Source organism: Melozone crissalis, unplaced genomic scaffold (assembly GCF_028551555.1).
Source record: "Melozone crissalis strain CALT ecotype California unplaced genomic scaffold, PUWL_Pcris_2 ptg000002l_1, whole genome shotgun sequence".
NCBI classification, from domain to species: domain Eukaryota; kingdom Metazoa; phylum Chordata; class Aves; order Passeriformes; family Passerellidae; genus Melozone; species Melozone crissalis.
In genome coordinates this window covers 12,591,796-12,612,543 of record NW_026535780.1, presented here as the reverse complement: position 1 = coordinate 12,612,543, position 20,748 = coordinate 12,591,796, and the positions used below count along the sequence as shown (strand labels likewise).

Genomic DNA, 20,748 nt, shown 5'->3' with positions numbered 1-20,748 from the left:
ACAGGCTCCGAGAATTGAAGCAGCAGCAGCAGCTCTGTAGCTGAGTTACTATGGCAATGGCAGCGCTGCTGCACAGCTTCTTCTTACTCTTACTACTGGTACAGCAGCTTTGCAAATGTACGTGGGAAATTTCCACCCCACACATGCCACGGGTGCCTGTGGTCTCAGGAGAAGCCCACGGTCTCAGGTGCCCTCTCTGAACAGAAGATCAAATCTGTGTGATTAAAATATGCGATTTGCAATTTTCCATGGAAACAGTCTTGGAGCAGTAGGGAAAAGTCCAGAATTCTTCCTGATATTTTGTGGCAGGAAGGTAGGCGCCAGTGCTTAGAAGATATCTTATAAGCATAGAATTTTTATTACAGGAATTTTAGGCTTTTTTTTCGGCTGTAACTACCTCATCTCTGAATTATAGATGTGTTGTCACTGCCAGGGAAGGATGGTATCATCTTTTTGGCAAAGCACAGCTTGGAGCTCTACATAAGTAATGGATCTAATTCTGATGCCAGGTTAATAAATTAATAATTATGACTCTTTGGATATACAACAATTAGTGCGTCAGTACTTACCAGTGTCCTCTTTCCTCTCCGAGGTCTAGATGAATGCATCACCTTTCCTGTTACTGATGAGATGCTCTCTGCACTACACATTAAAGGCACATTTGCTCTTAATTGTTTTTGAGACAGTATTTAATATTTATGGTCTAATAGCAAACAGAAGTTCCAGTGAAAAACTGGGGCCCTTCATAGGTGTCATGGGAAAATTAACTAGATCTCAGCTGAAACCAGAACAGCAGGAAGCATAAATGTAAAGGGAACGTTTGCCCAAAAATATGATTGCTGAAAGTACAAATTCTGCAAGCTCATTAGGCCCCATAAGCAGACATATACGTGGAACATCAGGTGAGTTTCATATTGAGAATTTCATCATCCTTCTTGTAGAAAAGCAGTCCTTTTCACCCATTATGTGCATAAGCTTATAGCCCAGAATGCAGTCCTGCTAATGCTTGTTTTTTAAATAGATCCTCTCTAGAGAGCATATTAACAAGGTTACCACATGTGCATTAATCAATAGGAGGGTCAACAATTACCACAATGAATGGTAAGAGAGAGAATGCTACAATTAAATATATTGCAATGTCTCATCTGAGAATCAAGTACGTTTTTATGTGAGAATCAAGTAAGCTTTTGTCTCTCTACATGTTCCATAAACGGGTTATTGAAAAATAATAGGAAGGAATTCTTTACTTTAGGAAGAAATTCTTTACTGTGAGGGTGGTGAGACACCGGGACAGGTTGCTCAGGGAAACTGTGGATGCCCCGGCAGTGGCAGTCTTCAAAACCAGCCTGGATAAGGGCTTGAGCAACCTGGTCTACTGGGAAGCGTCCCTGCCCATGGCCGGGGAGAACAGGACTAGATAATATTTAGGGTCCCTCCCAAACGCTTAACTCTCTATGATTCTATGACTAAGAAGCAGAGAAGTCTGACGGTGCATTTTGCTAAGTGTACGGCCATACATCCATCGTATCTGTGCTGGCATCATCTGCCCTCTGCCTCTGGGCGTTCCTCTCGCCCTTCGCGGCCAGGGTTCGGCAAGCCCGGTGGGACGGCGGGGGCTGCCCGGGAGCGGTGCCGAGGGACGGCGGCCTGGCTCGGCCCGGCCCCGCACCTGCCCCGGGCCGGCCCGGCCCGACCCGACCCAGCCCTGCACCTGCCCCGGCCCAGCCCCGCTCCCCCGGCCCAGCCCGGCCCCGCACCTGCCCCGGCCCAGCCCCGCACCTGCCCCGGCCCAGCCCCGTTCCCCCGGCCCAGCCCCGCACCTGCCCCGGCCCAGCCCCGCTCCCCCGGCCCGGCCCAGCCCCGCACCTGCCCGCGGCCCCGGGGCGGGCGGGCGGGCGCGGGCGCTGCGGCGGCACCACGTGCCGGGGCGGGGAGCGGCGGCGGGGCCGGGCCGGGCAGCGCCACCCCCAGCGCCGCAGCGGCAGCGGCAGCGCAGCCCCGCTCAGCGCATCCCTCTCGCCCATGCCAGGTGCCTGTTCCGGGCTGCGCCGCGACTGAGGAGCGATGGGGCCTCTGCGGGAGAGCGGCAAGGTGAGGAGCCGGGGACGGACGGCGCGGCGGGGAGCGAGCAGAAGCAGGGGCAGGCAGATCGCGTCCTGCCCCCGCCCTGGGGGGGCGGAGGGGCCGGGATTTGCCTGCCCCTGCCTCGATGATGGAAAGAGGAGGGCGCATCCGAGAGGTTCCTGACGGGGTGTCCCTTCCCGAGCAGGAGCAGAGGACGCAGCTGGAAAAGGAGGTGTCCCGCAGCCGCATCCCCCGCTTGGTCCTTCGGCCGCAGCAGAAGGTATCTCCCGCTTCCGAATCGCCCTTTTCGGAAGAGGAAAGCCGGGAGTTCAACCCGCCCAGCTCCTCCGCGGGCTCCCGCAGGACTATCAGCAGCAACAGCTTCTGCTCAGGTACCGCAGAGAGATCCCCCAGCCTCGGGGTCTCTGGGGAGCGCGGTGTGCCCCGCACGGCCACCCCCGAGGCTTCGCTGCCATCCCCGCCGCAGCATCTGTGAGCCGGCTCCCGTCGAGCCCGCATGAGCAGCCCGTTTTACCGATGAAAAAGGGCAACCATTGATTTTTCCAGGGAAATCTAGTATCTGTTCTTTTAATATGTGTTTGTAAGCGACACCAGATGTTTCCATTCCGAGTTCTGCTATCCACTGCTAAAAAAGTTGGCGGTTTTATTGCGGCAGAAGCGTTGCTTTAAAGAGAAATATTTGCCTTAACGACTGCAGTGTGGTATTAAGGCATTTTGAAAAGCCCTTAAATCAAAAGTCGGTAAAACAGGGGAGTTGCTATCAGACTGCAATTCCTTTTGGTTTTTTGACAGTGATCTCCATGAATTGGAACAGAATATGTAGGTGAAGTCTTCCCTGTCATATTGAAATAAGTTTTGTTTATTTCAGAATTCAGGCTTCTACTGATGAGTGTGTTACCAGATATGAGCTGGGCATGATGGCTTCTCTACACAGAGGGCAATGGAGGCGTGCTTGATCAGAAATTATTCCTCTCCAACTGTAGACCAAAAAAATGTCACTTGCTTTTCAAAATATCACATAAGGGGCAACTCAAAACCAGATTTTTTTATGTTGAATATTTGCCCTGTGTAGAGTTTAGGACAATTTAAATGCCTCAACTGGCAGTGAAAGACTCAGATGCCTACTAGTGGTGAGTAATTTTTTAATGCAGTGAAACTCTTCACTGTAATTGACATTAATCTACAAGAATAAAAAAATTGAGGGTCACATCATGAACACCTTGGACTCTGTATGCCTGTGGTAATTCAAAAGGTATTTTTGGTGTGGAGAAATTTGTTTTTAATAGTCAGTTTTTTGGAAAGCATAACAATTTCAGTGGTGGAATTGGAAGTGCTAGGTTAGTGGTTGGACTCAATGACTTTAGAGGTCTGTACAACCTAAATGTTTCTATGATTCTGTGATTCTCTATTTAAAAATCTGAATTATAAGAAGTCTTTTTGCAATAGTTAGTACCACAGCAGCTTCTCAAGCTTGCTTTTTTTAAGTTTATAAAGTATTTTCAATTATCAGAGGTGTTCCTGGGAATAGGCAGGAACACTGTTATTTATCTTGGTCTTCACTACAGTGGATTAGATTACTGTTATTACTTTTTTAACTCCTTTCATGAGAAGCAGTGTATTGAGCACAGCGTACAAGTTTTCTTAGATGAGAAACACAATATCCATGTTTGAGTCTAGCTCTGCCAGATTTTGCAATTCAGGCTCAGTGGAATGATCTATTTGGTTATTGTTTAATGAACAATGCAGAGCGTTAAACAAACATCATAGGATTGGAAGAATGCTGGAGTCTTTTTCCCATGCCTTTTTAATCCCTCCACCTTACCTGCTTGAGTTTGCGTGTTCCAAAGAAATAAAATCTTTCGAAGCTTTCTAGAAAAACGTTATTTTTATGATCTCTCCCAAATGGCTGCTTTTCATCCTAAATTTTTTCGTTCTGAGTTGACAAGCCTTTCATCTTGATCACTGACATTTTTTTCATCTTTTGTACCCAGCTCTTCAGATCTACTCAACAAGTAGCTGTCACTGTCATATTCCCTTGCTGTCCCACTGCACTTTATAGGCTGTCTTCAGTCCTAGCAGCACATTTTTTTTTATTCTGGGTGTGTCTGATCTCATGGCTTGACAGTTTTAAGGCACCTTTCACAGAGGTATTGCAGCGTGCAATGCTGGTCTCTTAACCAGCATCTTAACCCCAACCACGCATCTCTTTTATTTATTTGATTCATATTTTATTATTTTGCGCATACTGCAATGATTTAGTTTGATTTTTTTTCTCCACATAAGCACTTTGTGTTCCTAGATCTGCCTGCAGCACCCATACAGGTACATTCTACGTGGTTTGCTGCTGTGAGTCTTCAGACCTCACATAGCCATGGATCAGCCAAGGCACTGTCCTCCATCCTAGACCCTGGTTCAGTTGTTGCTAGGTTTGATGGATTTTTCACTGGGATGCAGGTATGGCAACAGTCACTGACTTGATTTCCTCATTCTCTGACATCTCTTTCCTGTCTTCCACTTATGATCCTTCTTTATCAGCATTTGTCTGATTTAGAGTGAGATCCCCCAGGGACAGCAGGGGGCTGCTAATTCCTGTTTCTGGGGAGGGGATGGTGAACAGATGTGTGGAGAGGTGAGTGCAGGGGCCACAGCCCTAACCTGCCTCTCCTGGTGCTTCTTAATTTAGAAGTAGCATGTGCAAAAAAGGTTATTTAAAATTAGTAAGTAGTACATTTGGAAGATGAGAGCATATGGGAACACTAATGTAGCAGTATGAGAAAGCTTGTGAGCATTTGGATACATGTCTCTTCTGTAATTTTTTTTGGGCATTAAGCCCCAATAAGTTTTTGATAAGCAGAACATAGTATGAATTCATCCCTGGAATGATTCATTTCCTCTTTACCCTTCTCTTGTCAGATTGTTCTCTACCTTTCTTCCATTATTATTGACACCAAGTAATGATGCGTAGATTTCTTTTTAGCCCAATAGAAGTTATTGTTTTCCCCTCATCCATTAAATATGTATTTTTGCTTCATTCCCTCGAGCTTCTGATCTTGTCCATTTTCCTTGTGTGCTTACACTGATGTCAGTGCCTAAGTGAAGGCTTGGTGTTCCTCCATTTTAAATGAGGGTAAATCTCGTAGGTATTAATAATGTTGGTTTTGGGAACCATGGCAGTGCTGCAGGAATGGTGGTAACAGCAAAAAATATCTCTTGGCAACAGAAAAGAGACAGCTTTTGTAATGCTTAGTTTCTTTTGAAGAAGTTGTTAGTTCTGGCTGTGATTGGTTTAAATTTGCATGATCAGCTCCCTCTTTGTCTTGTTTGAGTGAATCAAAGCTTCACTTGGTCATGTTGGTCAATTATTTGCAGTTGACTTTATGTCAGTTTTGCTTTCTAAGTCCATATGAACACAGTGAGAGTGTTAGTGATATCTGGAATATTCCTGACAAAATTTTAATATGCTTTTATATGTGTTTTTAATATTCTTTGTTTCTGCCAAGTGAATGTGGATGCTGTCTGGATGTTGTGTAAGCAAGCTGAGCTTTTGTCTCTGAGTTCACCATGCACAACTCTTTCTTAAAACCTTAGAGCATCTGGGGTGCTGGTTGTCATTTGATATGGGAGCATTTCTCTCCTTTGGCTCGGATGTTAGCCACAGAACTCATACAGTGTCAAAGGATGGAAGAACATTTTCCCAGCAGCTTTGTGTGGCTCACCTGCCACTGAGCATTTGCCTGTGTCAAGCGTGTTTCTCTCCTGAGTTGCACTTGGCTTTCAGGTGGCTTTGTGCACTTACCTTGTCAGTTGTGCAGAGAATGTGACCCAGAGCATCTCAGACAAGCCTCCTGCTGAGGGATCCATGGAGGAGCAGCTGCTGGGCCTTTGGTCATTCCAGTTAGTGGTTGCTTTGTAAGAAATATGATACTTTGGGCGGAGCACTGTCCTTGGTTTTGGAGTCCTTGATTTGAAGTCAGCCTGTGCAAAGCTCAGTAAATGTATTCAGCTTTTCTTTTAAAAAGGAATTTAGTCTGGGATATAATTTCTTTTCTACTTTTCTTTTCTACTTGGTTTTTTAATAACTCAGCTTTTAAATTTCTCTGTATAAAGATGACTTGTTCCATGGTACCTTTACAACACTGCCCAAATCCTTTTTCAGCCTTTTCTAGGATGCCAACTGCCAGAATTTCATCAGGAAATGCAGTGAAGCTTTGGTAACCATGATGTAGGTTTCCTCTAAGCTCTTGTATATTTAATAATTAGTTCAGCAAAAGAAATTTTGAGCAAGAGGACTTGGTTTATAGCTGTAGCAAACAGTTCCTCTTTTCTTGGGCTTACCTGTAAATCACCTTTTTAATTAGACTGAATAGTGCAATGAGCTATTGAAACCCAGCATCTCTGTACATCAGTGACTGTGATTCACTCCAACGCACTCTTCAAAAATAGGAATTGAAGCTTTGTTCTTGCTTTTTCTTTAAAATTTCAAGATCTGGTTCAACACTTATTCAAATTCAATCTCTGTTTCATAACTTGCTCTTTTCTGGGGTTGAGATTTTATTTAAATCTTGTCCTTTGCATGTGTGGCACAATAAATGTACACATGTACAGCGGCTGCACTGTAAGCCTGGGGTGTGGGTGCTGCAGTAGGAATCTCAATGTTGCCATTCCTTGCTCACTTGCTCCTGTGCCCTTGATCTCAGAGATTATTTGCCAGTTGGCCCAGCTATTGGTGGATGCTGGGGCTGAGTTCACAGTTTGTGTCCAAAAAAGCATGTAGGCTTTAGGCAGGCTTATTAAGTCCATGTGAATGCACAACCCATTTTGCTTGCCACAGACAAGAAGAGGTTGTACCCTTACTGAACCAAAAAGCTGTACCTTCTTGCACTCCAGTAAATAATTTCTCTGTTAAGAGCATTGAAGCACATTGCATTATAAAGCAGCAGCCTTGGAGACTACACAAAATAAGTATGTGTACTGAAATATATATTCCTAAATAGAAATAGATACAGAAAATAAATTTTTTTGTATTTTAACAAGTCAACAAATTGAGGCCAGACAGTTCAAATTACTGAAAGTAATTGCTCCTATTATTTGTTTGTATAGATGTATGCAGACAAATATGTATCTGTATATATGTATTTGTTTGTATATATGTTGTATATATGTATTACTATGGAAACAGTGAGCTCTCTCATTCTTCTTGTTTCTTTTTATAAGAAAAAAAAAATTTAAAATAGTTCCTTACTGGTTTATGTGTTTGATTTTTTTCTCTAAGTTACCATAAACATGCTTAAAACTTCTCAAGAATGTGATACTGAAAGTTAGATTCTCTTTCTTGCAGTCCTTTTTGCTATGCTTTCCCACAGTCATTTTGCCTTTTTTTCAGACTTTCTGGAGGACTTTTCTAGCACTTTCGTTTGCAGCACTTTGTCAGGCAGTTCAGTGATGACTGTGATATTAATTTACAAAAACATTGAAACAAAATCTGTTTTCAAAAATACACATATGGCCTTTTTTCATGAGAGTGGCACTGGTGACATGCTTCCTTTTCTCACTGCTGCTTCCCTAGAGAATTTCCTGCTGGACCGCCTTACATGCAATAATTTATTATTGGTTCATATTATTATCCACCAGTTCTGTCTCTGTGGCACAGATCTGTTCCAAACCTGGAAATAAGAACAGTGCCTAGGTACTAAAGAGCAAGTCTGCTTGTTCCCCAGTTTTTGGCCTTTCCCTACTTCCCTTTCAACTTCAGTATTTTTTACCCCTGACTAAGTAACAATCCTTTTGTTCTTTCTGCCACACAACAACATCTGGAAGCCAAAATATTTGACCTTTTGGATGTTTTTTGTTACCTTTTTATGTGTCTGTCAGTACTGTGAACCTTTGAAACCCAACCCAGAGCCTCCTGGGGTCAGTAGGACAGTTCCCATTCTCCCTGGAACATTGTGCATGGTGTCCTGAGAACAGTCACACTTTCTACTACACCTCAGCCTTTCTACTGCCCTTTTAGTGGTAGCTTGTTGTGTACTATGGGCTGAATTCTGAACACTATCTGATATTTTCTTCACCACAAATGCATAATCCAATACTTTTTTTTACAGTGCTTTTCATGCAACTTTCTGTTAAGTTGAATATTGTCATGCTCTCTGAAGAAAATCACAACTTGTAGCAGGAAGGAAACTTGAATCAGAAATCTTCAATTTACTTTTTGTTAAAGAGAATCTTGATGTTTTCAGAGAAATTCAACATTACATATTTTAGCCCTACATTTATAGGATTAGTACATACCCATGAAATTTTTAACCAGTGCTTTGAAGTGTATGTGACTAGATTCTATGGTGCTGCTCAGTGCCACTCTGGGCTTGGGGATAGTTAAAAGACAAAATAAAAATATGCATAAAACAACAATGGATAGAATATATATTATTTCTTTCCATGAGAAGGTAAGCAAAGCAACCTTATGAGGTGATGTTGAAGCTGTTAGGGTCACAGTTGTATGCTGTTAGCCATGGAGGCAGAGCTATATGAGACCAAGTGAGTATAACATGTTGCACCATTTGAGGAATAGGTACAAAATTATTTGTGGTCTATTGAAAATTTTTATTTCCCAAAATGGTGCTTTCAAAACTGGAAAGAATATTTCTAATTTCTTTCTTTGGTGCATAATGGAATAAACCACACAAAACCTCACAGAAACCCATCTATATATACATATATATTTCACTTAATGTTAATAATAAATGCATAGTATTTCTTACACTGGATTTAGTCAATGCTTTCCCACCAGAGGTAGCAGCAGTGGTTCCACTTCCAGCTGTTGTCCTCAGAAAGATTAATGAGGTCTACTAAATTGCTTAAACCCATATCAAATAGAAAAGACTCTTCTTTGTCTTTTCTTTAGATTCTTTCCTGTCCTTACATTTAGTTTAAAATATTCTATAAAATTTTCAAGTAGATTTTTCAGTCCTTTATCACCTTAAATCCAGATGTTTTCTGTGATGTGATAATGAAACTCAGGGAGCTGTGCTATTCCTGACCACAGCTCTCCTAGTAACAGTACTATTTTTATTGATATTTTTACTAGTAAGCCCTTCTGCTTCTTTTCTGTAATACACCATTAGTAGGGCTATAAATGTAATGACAAAGCCAGTAAACCACAATTACATAGTCCTCTTTCTTTTCATATGCTTTGAGAGAGCTCATGTCAGCTCCTGTTTGTTAGTGAAATGTTCAAGTACAAGGAACATTAGTAGATTAGCTGCCAAAATAAATTAAAATTATCGACTTCAGTATGACTTAGCAATTGCACAGCTCAGACATCAAGAGCAGATTGCTTTAAAGACATGTTTGTGTGAAATCCAGCATTGCAAAAGATGCCCAAGCTTAGGAGCAGGTCAGTCCATCTTTTTTCACCTTCCTCTCTCTTCTTTTATATTTCCAATCTCAGCCTGTCAGCATTCCTGCCATGCTGTGACTGAGCAGAGAGGGCCTCTTTCCAAATTCAGTGAGCAGCTCTCATACTGAATTTTCAGCAGTTAGTGGGCAGCCTGTGGGTGTGACAGAAGCCAGCTCAAAGGGGCTGGTGAGCAACAGGTGTAAAAGTTGCCTGTGTATTGATGGTCCTCAGCGAGCAGTTGAAGATGTTTAGTTGTGATTTTACTGGGTTGGATTTTATGACTAGAACATTACAGTCAAAAGTTCTCGCTTGAAAGATGGACTGTGAATAGCAGGGTGTTTTCCAGATGCGGAATATCTGACAAAAAGAAAAGCATGTAGGTTGTAGGGACCTGTAGAGATCATTTCATCCAGCCTGTTTTTGGAAGCCAGGCTGTTCCCAGCACATCCCAGCAGCTGTGTATTTGTTGGAGTCTAGAAACCCTTCAAGGACAGGAGTTTGCATAGCCTCTGTAGGTGACCTCAGGGAGTGGTGGAGCTGCTAGCCGGCCTTTGTTCACAAGCAAAATGGAGCATAGTTAATTCGAGTTTTGCCTGCAGAGACACCGAGATTAAATGTGGAAATTATTTGCATGGCAGGATTTTGTGTAAGTAGGACTCCTGTCTTTTTCTGACACTGCTGTAGCTGTCCTTGTGCTTCAGCTCTGCTTTACTATGTTTCACTTTTGGTAAGAGACTTGCCTCACAAGTGTGTCATGTTCTGAGACATCTTCTTAAATACCAAACAGATCTTCAAAATAGCTAAGAAATTACTTTTAAATTGATCAGAAGGACCAAAGCTAATAGCGTTTTCAGGACTCTACCTTTAGTGAAGTCAATAAATATATTTTTCTAAAGTCTGTGTGATTTTGTAAGCAACAATTTTCTACTAGCAAATTATTAAACTTACAGAGTACATACAATCACATACTGGAATGGCCTCTGTAAAAATGAAAGGTTTTAGTACAATCAGGAGCTGAGGAGAATATTCCCACTTCTTACCTTAGGCTGTGCTCCCTCAGTGGTTGCTGGAAAGGTGAGGGTGTCTCCAGAGGTATGAGGTAGGATTTATGCCTGTTGATGCCCTGCTGGTGTGAATGTGAATATGCTCCTACCTCTGCCTTTCTATGTGTACTACTAATTTCATACTCTGCTGCTTTTTCTGTGTTTCCCAGTTGTTCTAGAATGACACTGTGACTCTCCCATTAGCTGTTTTCTCTGTCTGTCACTGAGCCCTTGCACTCCCTGGTTCAGCTGCCCAGGTCAGAGCAGTGACTGTGTTGGTGCTTGCAGAGAGCTGTGACCCTGCAGGCAGTGACTCAGAGTACTGGGATGGCTTAGCCTGAATGGGATGTCCTTCTTGACTCACCCTCCAGAGGAGCCTCTTTCTCTCTGTTTAATAAGAAGGAGACTTACAGGTGGAAGGCAGGTGCTCTATTCCCTTTGGTGTCTGTCAGCAACTTCCATAATTGCATAAACACCCCTGTGCTACAAGGCTAGCCATGGAGAGAAGACCAAAACAGTTCAAAAAGTGAGGGTTAAACCAGATGAGGCAGGGAAGCAGACTGGGAGATTACCCTGAAAAATTACCCTTTGTGGTACCCTCACTGCCAATAGCCAGCTTGCAGTGCACCTTCCTGGCAGAGCTGTGGCTACCCAGACTAACAGATCCTGCAGCATGCAAACATAACCATCAGGTACAAGCCAGGAAATTGGTTTTGTCTTGGTACACTGAATATTCAGATTTCATTAGAGCTACATGTTCAATTCCAGAATCCACATTTCCTGGTGGAAATTCAGACCATGTACAGCCTGAACACTGGTCAGGGGACTCTTAGGAGGCAAATGTTGAACAGTGAAATAGGGATCAGGCAGGAACTGGACCATTCAGTGTCACAGGAGTGCCTAACTCGATCTGGCAGCTAGGAGAGAAAGTAAAAAGAAGTCAGTGCTTCCTCAGTGAGGGCATCATGAATTATTTACATGTGTTATATAAGGAGGCTGTCTATTCAATACTTGGGAAAGGCAGTATTTTTTTAAAGAAGGTTCTAAGGCATATTCTAGTGAACCTTCTAAGATATCTGTGCTGAGAAAATCATCACATCTTAACATATAGCCTAAAAGTCTACAAGAACAGTATTTTTGTCAATTGCTCAGAGTATTATTATCTTTAATACTGTTGTTTATATTTTGATTTTACTGTTTAAAGGTTAGTCAGGGCATGCAAATGTCAGAGTCCTCTGAGCAACTTTCCTAATGGTTTGTTTGAGGAGACACTATCCTGTGCTTGGCTTTGAAATTTGGCAGGCATGTCTGATCTGGGAGAGGGCTTGGACATAGAATTTCAAGTGATGAAATCCAGCTGATGTTCAAAGGAAAAGTCTACTCCCAGCATGCTCCTAGGAGGCCCCTGTGGGAAAAAAAGACACTGTGAAAGAAAGCAATGGAAATCGTGTGTTATAAATTCATGTGGTTTTACCTCTTGTGCAAGTAAATTCAGGCAAGATCAGAAGTACAGGCTATTTACCAGCTTTCTCTTTTTTGTCTTCCTGGTGCTGATGTGCCTGAGAAGGTAAATATGATCTGCCTCTGCTCTTGAGGAGTCTAAGATCTGAAGTCCTTGCTGGAGCAAAACTCCTGTGGAGTTGCAGAGTTGAATCCTTAACTGACCTTGCTGGAAACTATATGCACATCGTATCAGAAAGGGAATCCCATTGTATGCTCATCTACTCCTTCCCTGCTTTTTTGAGAGAAATTCCTTATCTTGGCCCATTTCTGGGCAGGTGGAGGTCTTTACTTCCATCAGAGTTTCCAGCAGGGTTTAGGAGGAGCCTGCAGGTGTGGGGGAAGCCCTGAACACACCGTGCCACAGTCACCTTCTGCTTGAGGGGAGGAGCAGAGGGGCCCCTGCAGCGAGAGCAGGGAGGATGGTCAGGCTGTCTGGAGGTGGAGGGGGAATCAGCTCCCCAGGGTCCACAGGCAGGTCTGCTGCTCTCCTGTGGGGAGTCCACCCACAGTATTAAATACAAATCAATGGCCTGTTAAGGTTTCAATAGCAGGAAAGATGAAGGTAGGCAGGCAGTTGGCTGGCACTAAGCAGCTGGAGAGCATCCCACTCTTCACCAGGACTTTTCCTTGTGCCAGGAGGGTAAGCTGTGGGTTGGATGGATCTCCACAATGTACAGCAGAGCTTTGCTTGCTTTGACAGTGAGCACCAGTGTTTCACAGGCAGCTCTTCCATTCTGTGGTAGCAAATATTTTGATTATTCAAAAAGCTGACACAGAAAAATCTTTCTCTACAGCTTGCCCTAGTTCTGGAAAATTTATAATTTTGCTCATGTTTCTGGATAATAGTAGTAGAAGGATTAGAAGTTTTACATTACATAAAATGAACTATCAGAGGAGAGGGAATACAATAAAAGAATTCATTTACTGTAGCTGGAGTGGGAGTGCTCACCTAGTTATTATTATTATTGGTGTATCTAAAGGTTACAAGGGGTATAAGTAGAGAAGAACTATTCTTCTTTGTGCCAGACTTATTGGCTCTTTTTAAAAATACCCTGTTGCACTGAAAGCTGAAGTTCTTAACAGTAAAACAAGGATATGTAGATGTGGCACAATCTGATGGTACAGTGTGACCAGTGTGATATCACAGGCAATGTTGGGGGGTGGTAAATAAAACATTTTTGTGCTATTTTAGTATGTATTCTTTAGCTACTTTTCTCCTAATTGTAGTTAGTTTTGGTTAGTTTTAGGGTTTTAGTGCCCCAATTTTTAACACTGTAGTTTAGTTCTTTCATTGTGTAAAGTTTTATCAGCTCCTGTGGTTCTTCCAGGCTGCATCTCTATAGCTTTGGATGTTACTTCTACATAAATTCTCCCATAAAAAATAGATCTGTGAGGTCTGCAGAACCTGTGCAGGTATTGCAGTAACTGTATTGGTGGAGAGATGAGGTAAATAGTTTCTTGTGGGTTTGGGTGGAAGGTTTTGGGAGGGGACTTTGCTTGGGTTCTGGTTTTTTGTTTTGAGGAGGTTTTTGTTCTAACAGAAAGTTTGGAAACTAATGCCACATACAGAAACATCTAAATGGAATGGTCATAATTAAAAACAAACTGTGCAAGCTGTCACTTATTTCTGAATATACTTGATTATAAATGTTTGTGTGCTTCTAAAGAGAGGATGCTTCAGACACAGCTGAAGCAGCTGCTTAAATGCAATTCAGGAGCTCACTGAGTGGTGCTGATCCCCTGTCCTGTAGGTAATATTCGCCCAGCCTGCAGAAGAGACTCCAAATTGGAGTTGGAGAAAGATAAACAGGTGCTGATCTGGGAGGAAATTGCCTCCTTCTCTCTTCTTTGTATTGAGTTATATTGTGATGTTGGTGGTAATGGAAAGGGTAAAAAGTAAGCTAAAGTCATGTGGGCAGCAATCCTGAATTAGTCAGGATGAATGTAAGGACAGGCTGAACAGCTTATTAGCAGTTCTCTCTTTCCTGTTATTTTGCTAGGAACTAATTCTGAGTTACAGAAAGCAGCAGCAAGATGGCAAAAAAAAGATGCTTTTTGGCTTGATTGGGATTATTTGAAAGAATTAAATATGATTAAACTGTATGAGGTGCTTTGCACTGTTACTGCCCTTGTGCCCTGGGAGGTGTTTCTGGCAGTAGGCTGGGTTGCCCCTTGGCTTGGCATCATGCCTGGCACTTGGCAGAGGCCTGGGAAGCAACACCTCAGGCTGCTGGCTGCTTCCTGCAGTCTAATACACACAGCTGGCTCTGGACAGTCATCAGATGTGGGTACCTTACTTGGGATTGAAGGCAGGACATGGAAAAATGAGAAGCAGAACCTTGGGACAGATGAGTGAGGATAGAAAAACTGCCCAGACATAAAGGAAAACTGGATCACACAAAAGAAGCTTTTCCACTGTATTGAGGGAGCAATAATTTAAAGAAGCAAAAGCTGTTCTTTCCTGCTGAGGGGAGGTGGGCAGAAAGGTGTTAGATATGGGAGGTCCCTTCTGTCTCATAAATGTAGAGTCATGCACTGACTTATAAATCAATATGCCCATGCAAAGCTCAGTACAAAATGACTCTTGACCTACATTATGAAGAGGGTGGAAGAGGTAAGTGCAAAACAGTCATGCAAATTATTTGGCTCAGTTGCAGGTACTTCTTTGGGTTTCATGTTAGCTAAAGATAATGCATCAGGAGAAGAGTACAGTGGCATAATTCAGATGGCAGCTTTCATTTTGTCCTGGGAAAGAACAATTAGATGTCCTCATGAGAGTCAGGGTAGTGTGTTTGATTTTGTTGTATATCAGTTAAACCACCCTGACTTTTAGGGGAACTGCAATTACTCCAGATTACATGGAACGTGATTACATGAAGTTGGAGTTTGATTTGTGGATTTCATTTAAAGTCAGGCTGCTTACTTTGCAGTCAGTTGTTAAGGGCTGGAGTGTTTGTATCCCTGGAGGTCAGGAACCTGGGTCTGTTCCCAGGGTGGCTTGTTGATGCCCTGGAGTGCTGGTGTGCCCTCAGAGGAATTCAGCTTTAAACAAAAGCCATCTGTGTATCACCCACTCTCTTCTAAACCAGGTACCTCACAGCCACTTGTCAAGAATGGAAGAGTTCTATGATCATGATTGCTTTTAAATGAAAGACAATTTTGAGGAACCTGTATTAATTCCAGTTACATGAAATTCCTGACTTTGTGCATGTGGGCTGTAGGTTGCTGTCTTGTTGTTCAGATATGGGAACATTTCTTGAAGGAGAGCATGTGGCCCATGCTTGCTCTGCAGCCAGTGTGCACCACACAACATTTGTGTCTCATGTGCAACTTCATGCTGCAATATTCCTTAACCTTGCTAAAGGAATTTGTCTTAGCTAAGAATTTTCATTATGTGGCCCATGATTTTGTATTTTTTCAGACTGATTACAAGTATTTGCCTTTCAGCTTGCCATAAGGTATTCAAGATTTCTTCACAAAATGCGTGAAACAAATAGCTTCTCACCAGGCTTCAGCCAAGGCTGTACATATCACTTACTGTAAAGAGTTGTACTTCAAACACTCTTTTATTCTGCTAACACTCTTTCTTTTAATCTGCTAACTTTCATATACTTACTAGTTAGAAATGTTGATGTTTTACTTTTCTCTTCAGATGACACTGGCTGTCCCAGTAGCCAGTCAGTATCTCCAGTTAAGACTCCTTCTGATGCTGGAAACAGTCCAATCAGTTTTTGCACTGGTAGTGATGGAGACTTTTCCAGGAAGAAATTCAGTCCAGGGTCAATGAGTGAAGGAAATACGCAGCTGGCTCGATACAAGAAGGAGACAAAGACAAGCCTTGTAAAGCCCGGTGAGTAAAATTCCTTTCATTTGCTTAATTACACTTTCTAATTGACTGGTACATTTACAGGTGTCTACATACACAGACACCTGTGTTGTGCCACCTGTCATATCACTAATGCTGATACTAAATGAAATAGGTGGCTTCTTTCTGTGGAGACACCTGAAAGATATGAAAACACTGTTGTTATTGTCCTGTTCATGGAAATACAATCAACTGACATCTTCTCTTTTTTTATGAGGCTCGATGGTGATATCAAATAGCTGAAATGGATTTTATTCTGTTTCATAGTAACTGCACACATATTTCAGTGCCCAAAGAGAAATGACTCTTAAAATAAGAAAAAAGTCTTGTGATATCCTTAAATTTATTGTTAGATCCTGCCTAAGCTTTGTGCTGCCAGGCTCTGACAGCCCTGGGGATACAAGATGTCTGACAGGCAGCCTGTGTGTGGGAGTGGGGCAGATTTGGATCTGTACTGCAATGGCTGAATCAAGAGTGTATCTCCCAGTGCTTTGGGCTAATGGGCCACCTCAGACCCCCAGTGAAATCACCACCTGCTTGTCACAAAATCCAAGACCAAATAGATGTGCCAGATGGTTCCTGTAATTTAAGTGAGTTGATATAAAATATTTTATATCTTTTGATTCATGTACAGGCAGCTCTTGATTACAATGGTCAGGATTGTAATAAACATTTGTGCTGCTGTTTAATTAATCATGGAGGCAGAGTTGGCCCTGTACGTAGCCATTGGCAGAACTGTCATGGTTTATGAGCTCAGGTACGTCCTGGCTATATTGTTTCCAGAGTCATTTTATCTCTGGAAGCAATTTAGATACTTCCATGAAAAACTTGCTCAGATTTGCCAGCACCATGTTTAATCCAGAAACGGTGGGAAATCTGTTGCAAAATCTCTTCACTGGCTTGGTCATTGGAAGGGTTGATTAAACTGTTTTGCCACTATCTCTGCAAGTTATCTGGCTCATTTCTTAGCACCATGTTACTTGAGTGTTCTCAGTCTCCCACTGCTGTGCATAAGGGGTGATAGGTAATACTTTTTTACAAGATTTGCTGTGAATGTGGTATATGACAGTCAGATCTGCAGCTGTGGCTACCATAACCATTTTGTTTGTGAATATGAATGTCGCTTAGCAAAATGTGAATAATTAATCCAAAAATTTTTTTCTTATGAAGAGTCCTATACTCATGGAGAACAGTTATGCGCCTTTTTCAATAAATTCACTGTTTTCAGTTTTACTCTTTAATTGCCTTATAATATAAAGTTATTAGCCTTTTGCAGTATTCAGCAACCAGGTCTGTTTTACTGAGTACTTCTAAGTTCCTCCTGCCAAATATCTCACAACTTTTTTGTGAAAAGCTGTTCAAAATCATGTCATAGTGTGAGAGCTGACACACGTGGGGCATGTCAGACATAGACGCCAGGGGACAGCTGTGGTTCATTTTCCTCAGTGTTGGCCACAGGGGTTAATGTGATTTTCTTCCATTGCTATCTCATTCCATAGCTTCAGGTGGACCCAGTCTCTTCCTCATGACCTACTTGCACATGAATTTCTGGTGACTCAGTTAAGAAGATGTAGCCATTGTGCAAAGAGGAGGCATCACCATGTAGCAAAACACACAGAGAGTAACCAGGGATCAGCAGAAGGGAAGTGGGATATGGGGAATAACAGCAACATGTCCTTGTCATATATAAAAGAAATTGTGTGTAATTTTCTCTTTACCAAAAGCCCTTCTTGATTTATAGAGATTATATCTACTTCATAGTAATCTGAAATGGCTTGTGACAATGACCACATAGCAGGAGTCATATATGAGAGACAAAAATCTAACCTACCACTGTTTTTTACCATGTGCTGCACTACATTTTTTACACAATTACATCCATCTCTGTGGACCTTCAAAATTCCTGTCATTTTGCTGAAATCTGTCTGCTTCCAGTATTGTTTTCTTGGAACATGCTGAATCTCAGAAGAAACACACAAATATTTAGATAATTCAGGAAATGTCAGAAAGGGATAGCACTGAGAATGAACCATGGGATGTTTTTGCCCTGTTCCCAAGCTTTGATACTTTTCTGCTTCTCCATTAACATCACTTCATCTTTCTTTTCTGTACTTCAGAATGCAAAATAGACATAACCTTTTCTTCCTCTCAAACAGCCTAAGGCCTTGTTATGTGAGTCTAAGCCATCTTCACCTCTTGAAGTATTAACAAAATGGATTAGGCTATCATTCATATTTTATGTAGTTTGCATAGAGAACCATATATAATCCTGAAATGCTCTTGCAAGACCTATAAAATATTTATCATAATGGAGAAATTATTCATTGGAGAGAGATGGAAATGGTTTATATTGTGCATTAAATCCGAATCACAGCAGTGTAGAAGTGAATTTGGTTTAAAACCTGTGCCTGCTTTCCCAGGGAGGGATGGAGAGAACAGGAACATTAAGGAAAATAATAGAACATCCACTCTCAGAGATAGCTACAAGCCTTTTAATTTCTGGATTTTAGAAGTTAGTCCTTCTTTTAGATGTGATTCATTTACATAATATTAAAAGCAATACAAAATGTGTTGCAGAAAATGTCCTCACAAAAAGACACAAAAAGACTTAATTAACATTGGTCTTAGTTTTCTATCAGGATGCTGTACTGAATCCCACACTTTTTTTAATTGAATAAACAGAACCATAAGCACTTCTCCATGCTCACATTCTTGTGTAGTCCTCCTAGAAAGATCCCTCTTGAATTCCTGTAGTTTATGTCCACATCCTGTTGAGAGCTGTGGGAATTGTTTTGCTTCCTTTGAGAGTCTTTCTCATCTGCTTTTTTGACTTTCATTGGAACGCTTAGTGAAAGTATTCACAATCTGCCTCTTTCAAACACATGGATAAAGAAAAGAATCTTTAGCAGAAGTTGTGTCAATAACTTTTAAAAGTCTTGCATGTTTAAACTAACACAGACATTTAAATCTCTGTGAGCATCAGAATTTGAGAAGGCCATCTGTTCAGCTGTGTTCAGCATTTCTGTAAAGTTTGGGTCTTCTTGCTTTTGGTGTTACAGGCACGCTTGGGACAGTTTACTGAATGAATGTTTACTGTTGGAGCTGTTTGCTGTTTCTTAGAATCCATGAAATTGCTGAAGTTTCACAGGAAATTATTGCTATCTAAGAAAAGAAATTAGGGCTGTCCCAGACCTTTTAGCACCTTCAGAATCCTGCAGAATAGATGTGTAAACACTATGGCACAAAAGGAGCCCTTGTAAGGATTGGCTGTCTTTCACATCTTGGTACAATAATAAATATTCCAGGTAGCAGAGGACTGTGCGAAAAGGGTTTGGTTTTTTCACTGTTAATGAAACATCTGGCCATTTATTACTGAATCTGGCTAAAATAGCAGTATTTTGGATTTCAGTGTCATTGAACTGCTACAGATTATATTTCAAGAAGGGTCATCACTGGGAATTTGGACATTAAAACTTTTTTCTGTTCAGATTAATGGGAAAATCTCAGAGGCTTCCACTACACAGAGCACCTACATTTGTTGGACAATAGGCAATGAGCACAAATTGAAAAACATGAAATTCCATCTGGACACAAGAAAACTCTTTTGTCTGTTGTCAGACACTGGCGCACATTGCCTGGAGAAGCTGTGGAGTCTCCATCCATTGATATGGTCAAAACTCAGCTGGATATGGTCCTGGACAGCCTGTTCCAGCTAGACTTGCTTGAGTGGGGAATTGGCCTGGGTGGCTTCAAAAGGTCCCTTTTATCTCCCAGTGATTTTCTAATCCTGTGTTGCTGGACCTTTTTTTTATCCTTTATATAGTGCTTCAGCCAGATCTATAGTTAAGTAGTTGCAAGGCACAATTTGTGTTTTTCCTGCCCTTGCTTGGCCACTTAAGTTCAAAAAAAAGAAGATATATTGAAAAAAACCCCCATCTTTTAACAATCACTATTCAACTAAAAATGTTATTTAACAAATAGTAAGTACAAGGCAAAGTAAGTAATATTGTATTCAACATGTGTTTCCTACTTTTTCCCAGTGAATTTATTAAGCCACCATAAATGAGCCTTGGGATAAGGTGTCCCAGTCTGAACAGATTAATCTTTGAAGGCTTTAGGACAATTAGGACTTTTAGAAGAGACAGGTGGAGCAGAATGTATTGTCCTTATTTGGTTGTGAGTATTCAATAGGTGCAGGTGCTTTTTTAGTCAGTGGTGGAGCTGATAGTGATCAAAAAGGAGGCAAGGAAAATTACCCTAGACAACTGGAAATACTAAGATTAGAACTTAAATAAGCCAAACACATCAGAGAAGAAATGCAAATGTTAGCTGCAGAACATGTTTTATGTGTTAACAATGTCTAGCTGTTAAAACATAATGCTTTTCCTGAAGTTTTGGTTTTTTTTATTCTTTTTTTAATTGTCTGATGTGTGAGGATTAGATTCCCAGGACACCATATGTCCAAGAACTTATTTCTGGGAGTCCCCTGTGAAAGCAAGGAGTAATGACTAGTTAATCCATTAGCATACAATTAGCAAATAAATTAATCCATATTGCTACTTTACCTCCTTATCTGTCTGTATTCTAAAGGCAGTCGCTTTGGTTTTTTAAAAACAAAACGTTATTTTGATTTAGGTTATATTCCTGACACCTGGCTGTATTGTTTTACAGGTCTTTTGTCAACTAATTCCCTTATTTGAGTCGGACAGTATGGGGAATAGCAATATCTGACTCTGATGTATGTGTGTGTATGTGCTTCACTTGAAAAACATGAGTTGGTGTGTAAGTTCTGTGAGAGGATTGTCTTAAATGTAATTCTGGAAATTTATTTCACTGTCAAGAACTTCCTTGTGAGT

General features: G+C 41.6%; 1 protein-coding gene across 1 annotated transcript in view; it reads left to right on the top strand.

Moving 5' to 3' along the window:
• Positions 1–1,962: 1,962 nt before the first annotated feature.
• The window catches only part of SYBU (syntabulin), a 40,112-nt gene continuing 21,326 nt past the window's right edge, over positions 1,963–20,748 (top strand). Inside the window, exons 1-3 of the mRNA XM_054274284.1 lie at positions 1,963–2,091; positions 2,270–2,456; positions 15,680–15,877. Coding sequence (XP_054130259.1) covers positions 2,065–2,091; positions 2,270–2,456; positions 15,680–15,877 — 412 coding nt within the window. The 5' untranslated portion in view covers positions 1,963–2,064. The remainder of the gene's footprint in view (positions 2,092–2,269; positions 2,457–15,679; positions 15,878–20,748) is intronic.